The sequence below is a fragment of the Coregonus clupeaformis genome, chromosome 17, assembly GCF_020615455.1.
Source record: "Coregonus clupeaformis isolate EN_2021a chromosome 17, ASM2061545v1, whole genome shotgun sequence".
Taxonomy (NCBI): Eukaryota; Metazoa; Chordata; class Actinopteri; order Salmoniformes; family Salmonidae; genus Coregonus; species Coregonus clupeaformis.
The window spans coordinates 45,406,846-45,424,608 of NC_059208.1; the positions used below are offsets into that span (position 1 = coordinate 45,406,846).

At 43.2% G+C, this 17,763-nt stretch overlaps 1 protein-coding gene across 1 annotated transcript; it reads right to left on the reverse strand.

The window, feature by feature from the left end:
- Positions 1-552: 552 nt before the first annotated feature.
- LOC121586905 (interleukin enhancer-binding factor 2 homolog) lies at positions 553-8,065 on the reverse strand. Its single transcript, XM_041903948.2, has 15 exons — positions 7,913-8,065; positions 7,430-7,489; positions 7,081-7,123; positions 6,720-6,824; positions 6,415-6,492; positions 6,229-6,331; positions 5,901-5,966; positions 3,897-4,013; positions 3,419-3,497; positions 2,983-3,070; positions 2,472-2,533; positions 2,078-2,192; positions 1,842-1,932; positions 1,561-1,752; positions 553-861 (listed from the first exon to the last, which is right to left on the reverse strand). Exons 1-14 carry the CDS (start codon positions 7,915-7,917, stop codon positions 1,601-1,603), a joined length of 1,164 nt encoding a protein of 387 aa, XP_041759882.1. The 5' UTR covers positions 7,918-8,065; the 3' UTR covers positions 553-861; positions 1,561-1,600.
- Positions 8,066-17,763: the final 9,698 nt, after the last annotated feature.

Below are 17,763 nucleotides of genomic sequence, written 5' to 3' on the forward strand. Positions count from 1 at the left end.
TCTAATGTCATGCAGTCTTCAGTTACCTCATTAGGCCCTACTGCAGGGTTCTTCAATTCCGGTCCTGGAGGGCCGAAACACCTCTGTTTTTCATCCTCTCCTTCTAATCAGGGGCTAATTCAGACCTGGGACACCAGGTGAGTGCAATTAACTACCAGGTAGAAATAAAAAAAACGGAAGTGTTTCGGCCCTCCAGGACCGGAATTGAAGAACCCTGCCCTACTGTATTACTGTAAGTCCTATTTCGATTGTGATACCTATAACTTCAAAAAGAGAAAAGAACCTATAGAATTAGAATAGACTTGAACCTTATGTCAGGGAGTTGGTCAACCATGGTTTGCCAGTGCTGTGATAAGATGTGTGTTAGTTAGCCATACAGTTTTAGAGGAATCATTCCTTAAAATGTGTAAAATTAACTGCCAATATGCCAACATTTCATTCAAACAACGCAATCAATCCACAGCCATACACTGGCTCAAATCAGTTGATAGGGCTTAGACAAGCTGTAAATGCAACAAGTACTGATAATGTATTATATACATAAAAGAGGCATTCGAATAAAAAAGTTGTTTAATTTAGTCATCATTGCTGCTACAAAGTAAAAAACCACACAAAGACACAGAATACAAATTGATAGTGACACCCGCCCCTTTTGAGAAGACCATGAATTTCATTTTTGTTGAGGGATCAGTAACAGTCTATATGTGAGTCTGTCCGTCCAGTTGGTGCACTTTGGTCCAGGTCGATGCAGTCAATTCATGATTAGTGGACATGAACTTCATTGAAGGACAAAGGGGCGAGTGAAGGGTCTCCAAAAGGGTCAGGGGTAACGATCATCTAAAAGACGTGGCACAGGATCATCTGGATGGCGACAAGAAGGGGGAAATATAAACTTGTTAAGCCTCAGATCACATTGTATGAGTAAAAGAGTGAATTGGATCCCACTAACACCACCATTTGTCACTTGCAATGCTAATGGTGCTGCCGTCTTCCATTAACCAATTGACACTTGACCTTTCTGTCTTACTAGAGAGGATATCTGGCGCCACCTTCACTGAGCACACAGGGTTAGAATCGCTAGAATCTAAGTCGAACTTCTGGTGGTTCTCAAAGACAAAAGAATGTCCTTCGCAAACCCTCATATTATACTCTGTGTAAAGTGGAGCTGTTTTCGCAGAATTCTCGCCTATAACACTCTGATACAGTAGATTGCGCTATGCACTATGGTGCAATGCGCTCCTATCGCCAGCTAGTCTCTCTTGCTGGTGAGTTGTTGATGTGTGGCTGCACTGCTAGTTGGCTACATAGCTTACTTTGTTATGACTTGGCATTACAATTATTTAATTCCATAAACAAAAAAGTCATGTTGATTTTGTTAACTCAAATACATGAATGGGGTTTGCTACTAGCAACTAGGCAAAGTAGGCTAATTTATAGAACGTTACATTTCTAGCTAACATTAGCTAATGGGCTAACAAAGCTACTGTAGGAGATGTAACCACATGCTAGGCAGCTAGCTAGCCTGGTAATGAGCCTGGTTTTCTGACTGGCTGCTGGTACCTGGCAGCTCACTGGTGGAGCATCACTTTCCGGGGCTTCCTCACTCCTGTGTCTCCATGCTTTCATCCTCTACATCTCCTCCTTCCTCCAGCGCCTCATCCTCCTCTTCCTTCCTCTCTGGCGGCTTCTCATAGGCTTTCTCAGAGGGTGTGACGATCACGCCGTCCCAGGTGGACATTTCCGAAGCCAGGTCTGGGAGGGTGAGGTAGATTTGTTTAATGTTTACTTTGAGAAAAAGGGTGAGGGAGCGAGGAGCGAGGAGGAAAAGAGGAGGTACTCACAGTTGGCATCACCCTCCAGCCCCAGTATCTTCCTGTACCCTCCATGAGAGAGGACCCTCACCAACGTCTGAGCAGTGAAACACACCATGTCCTACAAAAAACAGACACTTTTCAAACACATATGATCACGGAAACTAAGAATTGGGTGTTTTAGTGCTGGACTGGAGCAAACCCTGTCACCAGGACCAAGGTTCCCCACCCCTGCACCATGAAGGCAGCTAAAGCAAAGTTATTACCTGCTGCTCAAGGGTCATAACGGTGTGCACCCGGAAGTTTCCACTCTCACAGGGGTCAGTGATGCCCACTGAGCCTGGCAGGAAAAGTCCGGCGGCCAACATCTGTAGGCAGCGTCTGAAAAGAAAAAACATAAACAACAAAAATGAAGGCACCGCCAGCAAAGTATCACAATGTAAAGTTTTGGAATTGAGACACTGTCAAAGACACCTACAGTTGAAAAACTAGGTGCTTACACTTAGGGAAAGACTGGTGTCCAATACAAATAGTAGAAAATGACAGTGGTATGTGGTAAGAAATACATGTATAACAGAAAAACAACTATATCTAATAGTAAGTCGTAAGAAAACTACATCAGATAGATGGAGCACTGACTGAGGAAATGGGGAGGCTCACCTGTAAGCCACATTGAGTGACAGGGGCTGCCTGGATGGGTTGTTCATGACCGCAGAATGACCCTGAGAAGAAACATGAAATGCTTTCAATTTCTTATTCATTCCTCCTTTAGATACGCAGTGATGCGATACAAGCTTTCAGTTAGGAACAATACAATAGCAAAGACAGAGAATCACCCAAAACATAACATATTAGCCAGGTGACTTGCTCTGTGTGTGGTAATTCACAACAAACGAAGAGCTAAATCATCTATTATCATTCCTCTCCAGGTGCCAAGGTTCACCAGTATAACATGCTAATGGTTTACCAGTAGTTGTGTTAATGGTAGATGTAGTGTCCCCACCAGTATATCCACTATAACTGAACATTAGCATAATAATAATAAATAATAATAATAATAATAATAACTATGATGAATGCAGTAGGCTTACTAGTATCACATGTTAAGTATTGAGTTGTAATAATGGTGGATGTAGTGGCCAAACCAGTATATCCAGTATAACGGACTCACCAGTAGATCCAGGATCCAGGGAGTGAGAGGTTCGAACCCGGGGAAACGCACCCTCAGATCCTTCAGCAGGCGAATCAGCACTTTCACCCTAAACAACAACAATAACCAGGACATGAGTTAAACACTTTTAAGAAGTTAGGTTAGTCGGCGCTGTGCTGTATTGCCATTTAAAATATACACAGGATAATAAAGGGAGACAGTCTTTATCAAGACAAAAGTCATTATGGCTGAAACATTTAGGATAAAACGTCTATTCTTCCTTTACTTGTGAGAAATATTGTGGATGTGAAAAGTGAAAGGTTAAACAAATAAAAGGACACGGAGGACCTATTACATAATTTGGAACATTCTGAGGAGATATCGGTTTGGGAGGGTAAACGGGGTGAGAGGTAAAAGACCAAAAGGTTTATGGTTTTAAGGGTAAAAGGTGTCTTACGTAGATTGGGAGGCGTTCTCCTCAAACCAGCGGGCATGGCGGATGGCGGCCAGAGCACTCTGCAGCACCTTGATGTCCACTGGGGAGAAAGAGACCATATCACCAACACCAAACACACGCTGACTCCAGTCTACAATGAATGCATGCAGAGCTTTGTGCCAATCACAGCGCATCTATGTGAGTGTTTTGACTTCTTTTTATGTAGATCTATGACTGTAGTTATTACATTTGACATTTTAGTCATTTAGCAGACACTCTTATCCAGAGCGACTTAGTTAGTGAGTGCATACATTTTTATTTATTTTTCATACTGGCCCCCCGTGGGAATCGAACCCACAACCCTGGCGTTGCAAGCGCCATGCTCTACCAACTGAGCTACACGGGGCTCTGTTGCGACAGACTTGGGGCTAGGAGTATTTTCAGGGGCAGCTCATGTTAACATTCTATCACATTGTAGTGTGTGTCTGAATGTACATACAGTGCAGTTCGGGGTCCAGCTTGCGCAGGTTGGGGGGAACGGTGGTGATGAGGATTTTCACTGTGGCATCGGCAGAGCTGATCTCAAAACCTGTCTCATTGGTCAGCATGGAGAGAACTAGGACAAAGAGAGAGAGAGTCCGTTGGCAACATTAGATCATAACCACTGAAGATCAAGAATACCCTGTATCCTATAACCCAGCATGCCTACATTATCCTTGTATTTACACTTTTGTATGAATTTAACACTAAACAACATAGCACGATAAATCAAAAGCTAAATGGGAGTAGAATTGATGCTATTGAAAGCTAAATCTAACTTCAGTGACTTATGTTGCAATGTGGCTACATGAAAACTGCAATTGTGTAATATACAGTGGCCTCCAAAATTACTGCCACACCTGACTGGCAATGCACAAACAATACTTAAAAAAATATATAATTATAGAGAAACTCAAAATACCAACATATGAGAAATACTGTACTATATTAATGTTCCAATGGAACCCACCAAAATAATTTATTGATTTAATTAAAAATCAATGTCCTGCAAATCAAGGTTTCACAATTAATAGCACCCTTAAAGATTATTGTAAATAACATCTACCAAAATTAAACCAGGAATTAAATTCCACTTATTTAAGTTTATCTAAGTCTTATGGAACTATATTGAGCCATTACATCACGTCCTGTTTCACTAGGGTATAAAAATGAGGTAACATGCATGCAATATCCCTTTGTCATCCAACACCATGAAGAAAACAAAAGAACTGGCAGTTCAAAAGTGACAGATGGTCGCAGACCTTCATAAATCTGGTAATGGCTACAAGAAGATCCACAAACGATTGAATATACCACTGAGCACTGTCAGGGCAATTATTAAAAAATGTAAAGATATGGAGCAGTTGAAAACCTCACGGGTAGAGGATGCAAATGCATTTTGCCACCCAGGATAGGGAGGAGGATGGTGAGGTTAGCTACAAAATCCCCAAGAATCACTGTGAAAGAATTGCAGGCCTTGGTGGCATCTTGGGGTCACCAGGTTTTAAAAAGCACCATCAGATGCCACCTTCACAACCTCAGGCTCTTTGGAAGGGTTGCCAGAAGAAAGCCCTTTCTGACCCCAAGACACAGACGCAAGCGCTTGGAGTTTGCCAAACGTCATTTAAAATTATGACTGGAAGAAGGTGCTCTGGTCAGATGAGACCAAAATTGAACGTTTTGGTCAGATACAGCATCGCCATGTTTGGCGTCGAAACAGAGATGCATACAAGGAGAGGCACCTCATACCCACGGTGAAATATGGTGGTGGGTCAGTGATGTTTTGGGGCCGTTTTAATTCCAGAGGTCCAGGGGCACTGGTTAAGATTGATGGCATAATGAATTCCACCAAGTATCAGGCAATTTTGGCTGACAATCTGGTTGCCTCTGCCAGAAGGCTGGGACTTGGCCGTAGGTGGACTTTCCAACAAGACAACGACCCAAAACATACCTCAAGATCCACACAGAAATGGTTCTGTGACAACAAAATCAATGTTCTGCCATGGCCATGTCAGTCGCCGGACCTCAATCCAATCAAAAATCTGTGGGCTGAGTTGAAGAGGGCAGTTGATAAGCGCAAATCCAAGAATGTGAAGGATCTTGAAAGGATCTGCATAGAGGAATGGTCCAAAATCCCTCCAAATGTGTTCCTCAACCTTGTCAAACATTACAGGAAAAGACTCCATGCTGTTATCCTTGACAGAGGTGGTTGCACTAAGTACTAAATGAGGAGTGCCAATAATTATGAAACCTTGATTTTGGTGACATTTATTTTGTATTAAATAATTGTATGATTTTGGTTGGTTCCATTGAAACATTAATAAAGTACAGTATTTCTCATATGTTGGTATTTTGAGTTCCTCTCTATAATTATATTGTTTATATTTTATATTTTTATTTTTAAGTATTGTTTGTGCATTGCCAGTCAGGGGTGCCAGTAATTTTGGAGCCCACTGTAGGTCACCTTCAGCAGGGTCTTGTGTGCGAAGGGTCTCCACCACTTTGTTGCCGAGTGCCGCGACAGCCTCCACTGCAAGAGAGACAACTTTCATTATGGGGGTTCAGTACAACCAATGGAGACAATTTCAAAATGGCTGCTCTGGGAAATACAGTCCAGGATGAGGACTGATTTGTATTAGGGCGGCAGTTAGCCTAGCGGTTAAGAGTGTTAGGCCAGTATTCGAAAGGTTGCTTGTTCGAAACCCCAAGCCGACTAGGTGAGCAAGGCACTTAACCCTAATTGCTCCTGAAAGTCGCTTTGCTTTGTTGGGACACAGACACACATAACTCACGTGTGGGCAAGATCTTGAGGATGACCACCAGGTCAGCAACGTTGTGTCCCGTTGTCATGGTGCCTTTCTTGTATGAGCCCACCTGACGCACCTCTTCAATTTGCTGGAATGAGACATGGCTAAATATGTTATCCGAGATACATATACATTTTGGCACGTTAATCTCTTACGAGGTCTGGAACTCACCACTTCAAAGTTGCCAGGGGCGACGATGAGGTTGTCGATGACGTTGTTGATCTTGGTGACCAGGGACAAGATAGAGGACTGAAAGGGGGAGCAGAGAGTTTGCATGTAGTCAATGGAAAGAATTATATGGTGGCAGTGTAGGAGTGTGTTGTTTAACACATAACCTAAAGGAATATGCTGGTGTGTGCATACAAGAGTTTGAGTGAAAAGATCCAGCGAGCGTGGTTTGAGTGAGGATGACCGAGTGAGAGTGTAGTGTGTTGAATGTTTGAGTGAGAGAGAAGGTTTGTGTGTGTGTTCGCCACCTGCTCTGCGGGTGTGGGGCTGAGGTCCTGGTTCCTCTTCAGTAGACACTCGCTGAAGGCAGTCTCATCCGCTGCCGGCTTCACTCGGGGGAAGGCCATCTCACACTGAGGTAACCAGAGAGCCAGTTTAGCACTGTCCACTCGACATCCCTATCTGCGCTACTGTATTACTTTGACAACATCCCGGTCATTTCGACTAGAACATTAGACCATTGTGTATGAGTAGGTGAGCTGATCTCCATTGATTCTAATCTGTCTGTACTGTGACTCCCACCACTAACATGCTCTCTTCAACATAACCATTGAGGCAAGAGCTAATGTATATGGGAAGGATGCTTGGCATAAAGTAGCAAATACTTACCACATAGAAGTCAAAGGGAATGTGGGGGACAAATGGCCGATACCTGAAACAAGCGACCAAGAAACATTGATGCATTTTATATTGTACCAGACATTCTTCTATGAATTTCAGTTGGCAAAGTTACCTCATGAATTTTTAATCTCATATGCCTAAATCATAAATTGGACTGGTTAACTTTACAGTTGCGGGCATAGTAAATCAACCATTATGGCATCACACAAAACTAAAAGCAGGCATGCTCAATTTGAAGTGATCTCCCACATCAAAGTAAAGCCAAGGCTCATCTGGCTAGAAGAATGAAAGACAAGGCAACATTATTATGCTAGCAACTGGCTAGCTAGCTACTCACCCTTGCACCAGTCCTCCACGCGAGCCGAACCGGCCACCGCGGCCCCTGCCCCTATCGCCTCTAAAATTGATTACATTAGCAATACATTAGTTAGTTGGGTGATACCAATTACCGCATTAACTAATTTGCTGAAGAAGCAGCAGCAGCTAGATAGCTTGCTGATTCTATAGCATAGCATGGCTAACTATTGACTGTTCATTCATTCGTCCATTAATTTTACTAAGACAAAACAATGCATATTTAGCTAGCTAGCTAATCATACATTAGCAAGATAGTTGATGGATTGCTCTGTAGATAGGTAGCTAGCTAGTTAGTTTGTTATTAGATAAGCTACGCTACAGGCCACCTGGCTAACAAAGATGGCTACATGTTAGCTAGCTAATGCACCCTCCTCTAAACCACCCTTTTAAATTCCATATTTTACAATTGGATACTGTATAAATATAATCCAACATTACGGTTTTATCAAATGCATGAAATTACCTCATTGCGTAAGACGTTTTGATATTTGAATGTAGATATTCACAGAGAAATCACCAGCATCCAACACCGGTCAGTCAGACTACTAATGGAGTCAGGGTTGCCAGGTCTACCTAAAATTTGTAGCCGAAATACTTTCCAAACCATCACACAAGGCCTGTAAACGACCCACCCCCCAAAAAAATCGCAGCAAGAGAGGAGTTGCCACATTTATCCAATAAACCCTTTTTGCATAACGTTATCGAGCGAGTTAAGATGGAATATCGACGTAATTTGTTTTCATGTAGGCTAAGAAGCTAAATTCTGTTTTCCATCAAAAGACACATTCTTGCGAGATTAAGAATGTCAGAAGAGAAAATATAATTTGCCATTATTAAACTCGTCAGATCATTTTCTATCAATGGATGTCGATTTAACTTGTTTTGACTGCTATGATTAAGCAATAAGGCCGGAGGAGGTGTGGTGTATGGTCAATATACCACGGCTTATTGCTATTATAAACTGGTTACCAACATAATTAGAACAGTAAAAAAATGTCATAACCATGGTACACGGTCTGATATACCACGGCTTTCAACCAATCAGCATTCAGGGCTCAAACCACCCAGTTTATAATTGTACATAAATCCTGTTTGCACATGTGCGTAACTATAGATAAATCAGACAGGAGAGTTTGAGTGATGGAAGTCCGACAGAGGATCTTGAAATCTCAGTGCAAGAAACACTTGGACAAACTTTTAAAAATTAATTTAGGTTATTTTCTGGCAATTGTGCCTTTATTATCAAGTCAAATTGTATTTGTCACATGGGCTGAATACAACAGTTGTAGACCATACATGCAATGCTTACTTACAAGCCCTTAACCAACAATTCAGAATTGTTTAAAAAGTAAGTAAGAAAATATTTGCTAAAAAAAATACCAAATTAAATAAACTAAAGTAAGAAAAAAAAGTAACACAATAAAATAAAAAGAACGAGGCTATATATCCAGGGGGTACCGGTACCGAGTCAATGTACCTAGACTTGAAGCTCCGGTACCGCTTGCCATGTGGCAGCAGAGAGAACAGTCTATGACTAGGGTGGCTGGGACAATTTTTAGGGCCTTCCTCTGACACCGCCTGGTATAGAGGTCCTGGATGGCAGGAAGCTTGGCCCCAGTGATGTACTGGGCTGTACGTACTACCCTCTGTAGCGCCTTGCGGTCGAGTAGTTGCCATAACAAGCGATGATGCAACCAGTCAGGATGCTCTCGATGGTGCAGCTGTATAACTTTTTGAGGATCTGAGGACCCATGCAAAACCTTTTCAGTCTCCTGAGGGGGAATAGGCATTGTCATGCCCTCTTCACGACTGTCTTGGTGTGTTTGGACCATGATAGTTTGTTATTGATGTGGACACCAAGGAACTTGAACTTCTCGACCCGCTCCACTACAGCCCCGTCGATGTGAATGGGGGCGTGCTCAGCCCCCCTTTTCCTGTAGTCCACGATCAGCTCACATTGAGAGAGAGGTTGTTGTCCTGGCAACACACTACCAGGTCTCTGACCTCCTCCCTGTAGGCTGTCTCATCGTTGTCGGTGATCAGGCCTATCACCGTTGTGTCGTCGGCAAACTTAATGATGGAGTTGGAGTCGTATATGGCCACGCCGTCGTGGGTGAACAGGAAGTACAGGAAGGGACTAAGCACACACCCCTGAGGGGCCCCCGTGTTGAGGATCAGCATGGCAGATGTGTTGTTGCCTACCCTTACCACCTAGGGGCGGCCTGTCAGGAAGTCCAGGATCCAGTTGCAGGGGGCGGTGTTTAGTCCCAGGGTCCTTAGCTTAGTGATGTGCTTTGAGGGCACTATGGTGTTGAACGCTGCGCTGTAGTCAATGAACAGCATTCTCACGAAGGTGTTCTTTTTGTCCATGTGGGAAAGCACAGTGTGGAGTGCAATGGAGATTGCATCATCTGTGGATCTGTTGGGGCGGTATGCAAATTTTAGTGAGTCTTGGGTTTCTGGGATGATGGTGTTGATGTGAGCCATAACCAGCCTTTCAAAGCACTTCATGGCTACAGACGTGAGTGCTACGGGACGGTAGTCATTTAGGCAGGTTACCTTAGCGTTCTTGGGCACAGGGACTATGGTGGTCTGCTTGAAACATGTAGGTATTACAGACTCGGTCAGGGAGAGGTTGAAAAAAATCAGTGAAGACACTTGCCAGTTGGTCAGCGAATGCTCTGAGTACGCGTCCTGGAAATACGTCTGGCCCTGCGGCCTTGTGAATGTTGACCTGTTTAAAGATCTTACTCACATCGGCTACGGAGAGCGTGATCATACAGTCGTCTGGAACAGCTGGTGCTCTCATGCATGGTTCAGTGTTGCTTGCCTCGAAGCGAGCATAGAATGCATTTAGCTCGTTTGGTAGGCTTGCGTCACTGGGCAGCTTGCGGCTGGGTTTCCCTTTGTAATCCATAATAGTTTGCAGCCCTGCCACATCTGACGAGCGTCAGCGCCGGTGTATTAGGATTCAATCTTAGTCCTGTATTGACGCTTTGCCTGTTTGATGGTTCATCTGAGGGCATAGCGGGATTTCTTATAAGCATCCAGATTAGTGTCCCGCTCCTTAAAAGCGGCAGCTCTAGCCTTTAGCTCAGTGTGGATGTTGTCTGTAATCCATGGCTTATGGTTGGGATATGTATGTAAGGTCACTGTGGGGATGATGTTGTCGATGCCCTTATTGATGAAGCTGGTAACTGATGTTGTATACTCCTCGATGCCATCGGATGAATCCCGGAACATATTCCAGTCTGTGCTAGCAAAACAGTCCTGTAGTTTAGCATCCGCATCATCAGACCACTTCCGTATAGAGCGAGTCACTGGTACTTCCTGCTTGAGTTTTTGCTTGTAAGTAGGAATCAGAAGGATAGAATTACAGTCAGAATTATAGGATTATAGAATACGTTAAGACTACAACCCGTTATAATTGTAGACTGTCATGGTCAAAGCATATTGATACAACAGTAGCTAAGATGGGGAGAAGTATGTCCATAATTAAGCGCTGCTCTGCCTTCTTAACAACACTATCAACAAGGCAGGTCCTACAGGCCCTAGTTTTGTCACACCTAGACTACTGTTCAGTAGTGTGGTCAGGTGCCACAAAGAGGGACTTGGGAAAATTGCAGTTGGCTCAGAACAGGGCAGCACGGCTGGCCCTTAAAAGTACATGGAGAGCTAACATTGATGACATGCATGTCAGTCTCTCCTGGCTCAGAGTGGAAGAGAGATTGACTTCATCACTGCTTGTTTTTGTGAGAGGTGTTGACGAGCTGAATGTACCGAGCTGTCTGTTTGGAATACTGGCACCCATGCATACCCCACAAGACATGCCACCAGAGGTCTCTTCACAGTCCCCAAGTCCAGAACGGACTATGGGAGGCGCACAGTACTACATAGAGCCATGACTACATGGAACTCTATTGCACATCATGTAACTGATGCAAGCAGTAGAATCAGATTTAAAAAACAGGTAAAAATACACCTTGTGGAACAGCGGGGACTGTGAAGAGACACACACACAGGTACAGAAGTTTACATACACCTTAGCCAAATACATTTAAACTCTGTTTTTTACAATTCCTGACATTTAATCCTAGTACAAATTCCCTGTCTTAGGTCAGTTAGGATCAGGACTTTATTTTAAGAATGTGAAATGTCAGAATAATAGTAGAGAGAATGAACTTTGGAAGTATGCTTGGGGTCAGGGATGTAGCTCAGTTGGTAGAGCATGGCGTTTGCAACGCCAGGGTTGTGGGTTCAATTCCCGTGGGGGGCCAGTATGAAAAAAACATTTTTTTATGTATGCACTCACTAACTGTAAGTCGCTATGGATAAGAGCGTCTGCTAAATGACGTCATTGTCCATTTGGAAGAGCCATTTGCGACCAAGCTTTAACTTCCTGACTGATGTCTTGAGATGTTGCTTCAATATATCCACATCATTTTCCTTCCTCATGACGACATCTATTTTGTGAAGTACACCAGTCCCTCCTGTAGTAAAGCACCCCCACAGCATGATGCTGCCACCCCCGTTCTTCACGGTTGGGATGGTGTTCTTCGGCTTGCAAGCAACCCCCTTTTTCCTCCAAACATAACGATGGTTATTATGGCCAAACAGTTCTATTTTTGTTTCATCAAACTAGAGGACATTTCTCCAAAAAGTACGATCTTTGTCCCCATGTGCAGTTGCAAACCGTAGTCTGGCTTTTTTATGGCGGTTTTGGAGCAGTGGCTTCTTCCTTGCTGAGCGGCCTTTCAGGTTATGTCGATATAGGACTCGTTTTACTGTGGATATAGATACTTTTGTACCTGTTTCCTCCAGCATCTTCACAAGGTCCTTTGCTGTTGTTCTGGGATTGATTTGCACTTTTCGCACCAAAATATGTTCATTTCTAGGAGACAGAACGCGTCTCCTTCCTGAGCGGTATGACGGCTGCGTGGTCCCATGGTGTTTATACTTGCATATTATTGTTTGTACAGATGAACGTGGTACCTTCAGGCGTTTGGAAATTGCTCCCAAGGATGAACCAGACTTGTTGAGGTCTACAGTTTCTTCTCTGAGGTCTTGGCTGATTTCTTTTGATTTTCCCATGACGTCAAGCAAAGAGGCACTGAGTTTGAAGGTAGGTCTTGAAATACATCCACAGGTACACCTCCAATTGACTCAAATGATGTCAATTAGCCTACCAGAAGCTTCTAAAGCCATGTCATCGTTTTCTGGAATTTTCCAAGCTGTTTAAAGGCACAGTCAACAAGTGTATGTAAACTTCTGACTCCACTGGAATTGTGATACAGTGAATTATAAGTGAAATAATCTGTCTGTAAACAATTGTTGGAAAAATGACTTGTGTCATGCAAAAAGTAGATGTCCTAACCGACTTTCCAAAACTATAGTTTGTTAACAAGAAATTTGTGGAGTGGTTGAAAAACTAGTTTTAATGACTCCAACCAAATTGTATGTAAACTTCCGACTTCAACTGTACATACACACATACATATAGACACTCACTCTACAGACACGTACACATGGATGTTGTATTGTAAATATATGATAGTGGAGTAGTGGCCTGAGGGAACACACTAAATGTATTGGGTAAATTGTTATGAAATATGTCATGTAATATTTTAAATTGTATATACCTGCCTTAATGTTGCAGGACCCCAGCAGCTAATGGGGATCCTTAATAAATACAAATACAAAAATAAATGGCCAATTTGCGAGATGTACTTGTTATTTCAATAGGCATAGGCTACTGACTAAAATCTGGGTTTATAATTGCAATTCAACTTGCCATGGTAGCTAGATGCAGGTAGCCTATAGGCCAACATCTAATTTCAGGGGAAAGTCCACAATGAAACTGACATTAAATGTGGTGAATGATACATTTGCGATAGAGCTGTGACCATGATCACAACTGATAAATTCCCATTTAATTAGCTAAACATGGCTATTAATAATTGCATAATAACACAAGGCTACAACAACAAACTGAAGTTATAGGCTATTTATTAAATCCGTTTGCCAGATCCAGGTAGGCTACACAAGTGGCACAAATTGATTTGCAATGACTCCAGTGGTCATTTCAACATAATTACTGTATGAAATGGTGGGCTACAGTAGCCTACAATGGCATAGAAATTAATAGCCTACTTGATGGCCAACAGATGAAAATGTGTCATTCTCCACGTTTAATGTCAGTTTCATTGTGGACTTTTTCCCATAACATAAGCACTCGAGCGAGTTCCATAACTTCCATTTCATATTTCGCTTGCGCAGCGCTCGAGACCCAAGAACTGAGCATGAGTAAAACTCTTCGCTTGATACAGTTTTCCATAAGAAAAGTCGACATTAGAATGCAGTTTACTTTACACCACCTCTGAGCGAATTTATCTAAAGCGCCCTAGTGTGCCTGAAGTCATTTTCCAGTGCTTTGTCGCCGTTATATCAGTTATAGCGCGTTTATGTTTGATGGAAAATGGGTTGGAAATAGGTGTCTTCATAATGACAATCTAAATAGCCTACCTACAAGTGGTCAAAGGTTGTCATGACATGCGCGCGTGCTGCTCTGTCTCCATGACTCAGCTGCCTATTGCAGCGTTCTCTCAATACACACACACACAAACACACACCACTCACTCACTCACTCAGTAACAGCTTGCTCACTGCTTGTTTGGTAGTCAGCAGCAGCATGTCACAGGGAAATATGTTGTTTCATGGCCGCAGTACAATAAAGAAGTAGCCCAAAAACCTGCAACTCCGTTTTCAAAGTATCCCAAGTTTAGTAAAACAGCGGACATGGCAACCCTGGATGGAGTACTGCTACGGACGGAAGTCAGGGCCCAAAATGGAATTTATTGTTGTTGACTATAAAAGCACAATGCCGTGAAAACTGCCATCAGAAATAGTGAATAAATAGCGGGGATCTTCCTAATATGGGCGGGGATCTTCTTAATATTGGCAAGAGCAGAGTGGCGCAGCGGAAGCGTGCTGGGCCCATAACCCAGAGGTCGATGGATCGAAACCATCCTCTGCTATCCGTTTTCTTGAAATTTCACAATCTTACTTGTTTACTTGTTGCATCTTCTTTCTTTCGATTGATATTCAAATACATAGACACGAAAACCATTTTACAAAAAGTATGACAGGTTAATTGACAAGTTACAATCAAAATGGCAATAATAATTTTGCATTTGGCATTATTTCTCATTGAAGTGATATTTATCAACTAGGTTACTCAAATATGAAGCAATTTGCCAACTAAGTACAACTACCCAATAACCCAACTTCATTGCAAATGTATGAAATTGTCCTCTTGTTTTGATGACCGCTGACCCTTGGATGGGAGACCCGATGCTCCTGGAAATGTGGTGTTGGAGGGTCAGTAGGGGACACTCTTCTTCCCTCATTGTTCTAAGGCTTCCCCAATGGCCCCTATGTCAAACTCATACACTCCTGTGTATTTATTTGGACAGAAAAGCTGGATTTGAGATCAAATGTCTTCCCTGTTAAAATAAAGGTTAAAAGGTTTTATTTTGGGGTATTTTCATACATATCTGTTTTATGTTTTAGAAATGAAAGCACTTTATGTATCTAGTCCCCCCATTTGAAGGTGTCATAAGTATTTGGACAAATTCACTTATATTGTGTTACATTTAGTCAATCGTTTAGTATTTGGTCCCATAAACTTATTAGAAATCCCGCTATGCCCTCCGACGAACCATCAAACAGGCAAAGCATTACATTTTAGTCATTTAGCAGACGCTCTTATCCAGAGCGACTTACAGTTAGTGAATGCATGCATGTTTTTTTCATACTGACCCCCCATGGGAAACAAACCCACATCCCTGCCGGCCATACCCTCCCCTACCTTGGACGACTCTGGACCAATTGTGCGCCGCCCATGGATCTCTCCTGCGACAGAGCCTGGACTCGAACCAGGATCTCTAGTGCCTTAGACCACTGCGCCACTCAGCGTCAATACAGGACTAAGATCGAATTGTACTACACCGGCTCCGACGCTTGTCGGATGTGGCAGGGCTTGAAAACTATTACAGACTACAAAGGGAAGCATAGCCACGAGCTGCCCAGTGACACAAGCCTACCAGCCGAGCTAAATCACTTCTATGCTCGCTTCGAGGCAAGCAACACTGAAGCATGCATGAGAGCATCAGCTCTTCCGGATGACTATGTGATCAAGCTCTCTGTAGCCGATGTGAGTAAGACTTTTAAGCAGGTCAACATTCACAAGGCCGCAGGGCCAGACGGATTACCAGGACGTGTACTCCGAGCATGCGCTGACCAACTGGCAAGTGTCTTCACTGACATTTTCAACATGTCCCTGACTGAGTCTGTAATACCAACATGTTTCAAGCAGACCACTAAGGTAACCTGCCTAAATGACTACCCACCCGTAGCACTCACGTCTGTAGCCATGAAGTGCTTTGAAAGGCTGGTCATGGCTCACATCAACACCATTATCCCAGAAAGCCTAGACCCACTCCAATTTGCATACTGCCCCAACAGATCCCCAGATGATGCAATCTCTATTGCGCTCCACACTGCCCTTTCACACCTGGACAAAAGGAACACCTATGTGAGAATGCTATTCATTGACTACAGCTCAGCATTCAACACCATAGTGCCCTCAAAGCTCATCACTAAGCTAAGGACCCTGAGACTAAACACCTCCCTCTGCAACTGGATCCTGGACTTCCTGATGGGCCGCCCCCAGGTGGTAAGGGTAGGTAACAACACATCCGTCACGCTGATCCTCAACACAGGAGCCCCTCAGGGGTGCGTGCTCAGTCCCCTCCTGTACTCCCTGTTCACCCATGACTGCATGGCCAGGCACGACTCCAACACCATCATTAAGTTTTCCGACGACACAACAGTGGTAGGCCTGATCACCGACAACGATGAGACAGCCTATAGGGAGGAGGTCAGAGACCTGGCTGTGTGGTGCCAGGATAACAACCTCTCCCTCAACGTGATCAAGACAAAGGAAAAACCTATTCGCCCTAAGGAGACAGAAAACATTTGGCATGGGTCCTCAGATCCTCAAAAGGTTCTACAGCTGCACTATTGAGATCATCCTGACTGGTTGCATCACTGCCTGGTATGGCAACTGCTCGGCCTCCGATCGCAAGGCACTACAGAGGGTAGTGTGTACGGCCCAGTACATCACTGGGGCCAAGCTTCCTGCCATCCAGGACCTCTATACCAGGCAGTGTCAGAGGAAGGCCCTAAAAATTGTCAAAGACTCCAGCCAACCTAGTCATAGACTGTTCTCTCTGCTACCGCACTGCAAGCAGTACCGGAGCGTCATGTCTAGGTCCAAGAGGCTTCTAAACAGCTTCTACCCCCAAGCCAAAAGACTCCTGAACATCTAATCAAATGGCTACCCAGACTATTTGCATTGCCCCCCCCTTTTACTCTGCTGCTACTCTCTGTTTATTATCCATGCATAGTCACTTTAATAACTCTACCTACATACACATATTACCTCAATTAACTGGTGCCCCCGCACATTGACTCGGTACCGGTAGCCCCTGTATATAGCCTCGCTATTGTTATTTTTACTGCTGCTCTTTAATTATTTGTTACTTTTATTCCGTATTATTTTATATTGTATTTTTTTGTGTGATTTGTTTTTGGTATTCTTTCTTAAAACTGCATTGTTGGTTAAGGGCTTGTAAGTAAGCATTTCACTGTTGTATTCGGCGCATGTGACAAATAAAATTTGATATTCATAGCACACAATGACTACATCAAGCTTGGGACTCTACAAACTTGTTGGATGCAGTTAGTTTTGGTTGTGTTTCAGATTATGTTGTGGCCAATATAAATTAATGGTTAATAATGTGCCATTTTGGAGTTATAGTGTATTACATTAAGTAAAAAGTTTAGTATTTGGTCCCATATTCCTACCAAGCAATGATTACATCAAGCTTGTGACTACACATTTGTTGGATGCATTTGTAGATTGTTTTGGTTGTGTTATGGGATTATGTTATGCCCAATAGAAATGAATGGTAAATAATGTATTGTGTCATTTTAGAATCGCTTAGGTCACTCTTCTTGCCCATTCTAACGTTCAATTTAACAGTAACTGGATGCCTGTCTGCCTGCTTTATATAGCAAGCCATGGCCACGTGACTCACTGTCTGGAGGAGCGATCCATTTTCATGAACGGGGTGGTGTACCGAATAAACTGGCCGATGAGTGTATATGGTGATTTAGCCAAGTGCTTGCAGTGTATTAGTCTTGAGAGAATACATGATGGAACCAATACTCAAAACACTAACAACTACTGTG

Coding starts and splice junctions, on each gene's coding strand:
- LOC121586905 (XM_041903948.2), bottom strand. Junction 6,493..6,719: donor GCCCCACACCCGCAGAGCAG/GTGGCGAACACA, acceptor TCCCCCTTTCAG/TCCTCTATCTTGTCCCTGGT. Junction 6,332..6,414: donor CCCCTGGCAACTTTGAAGTG/GTGAGTTCCAGA, acceptor GTCTCATTCCAG/CAAATTGAAGAGGTGCGTCA.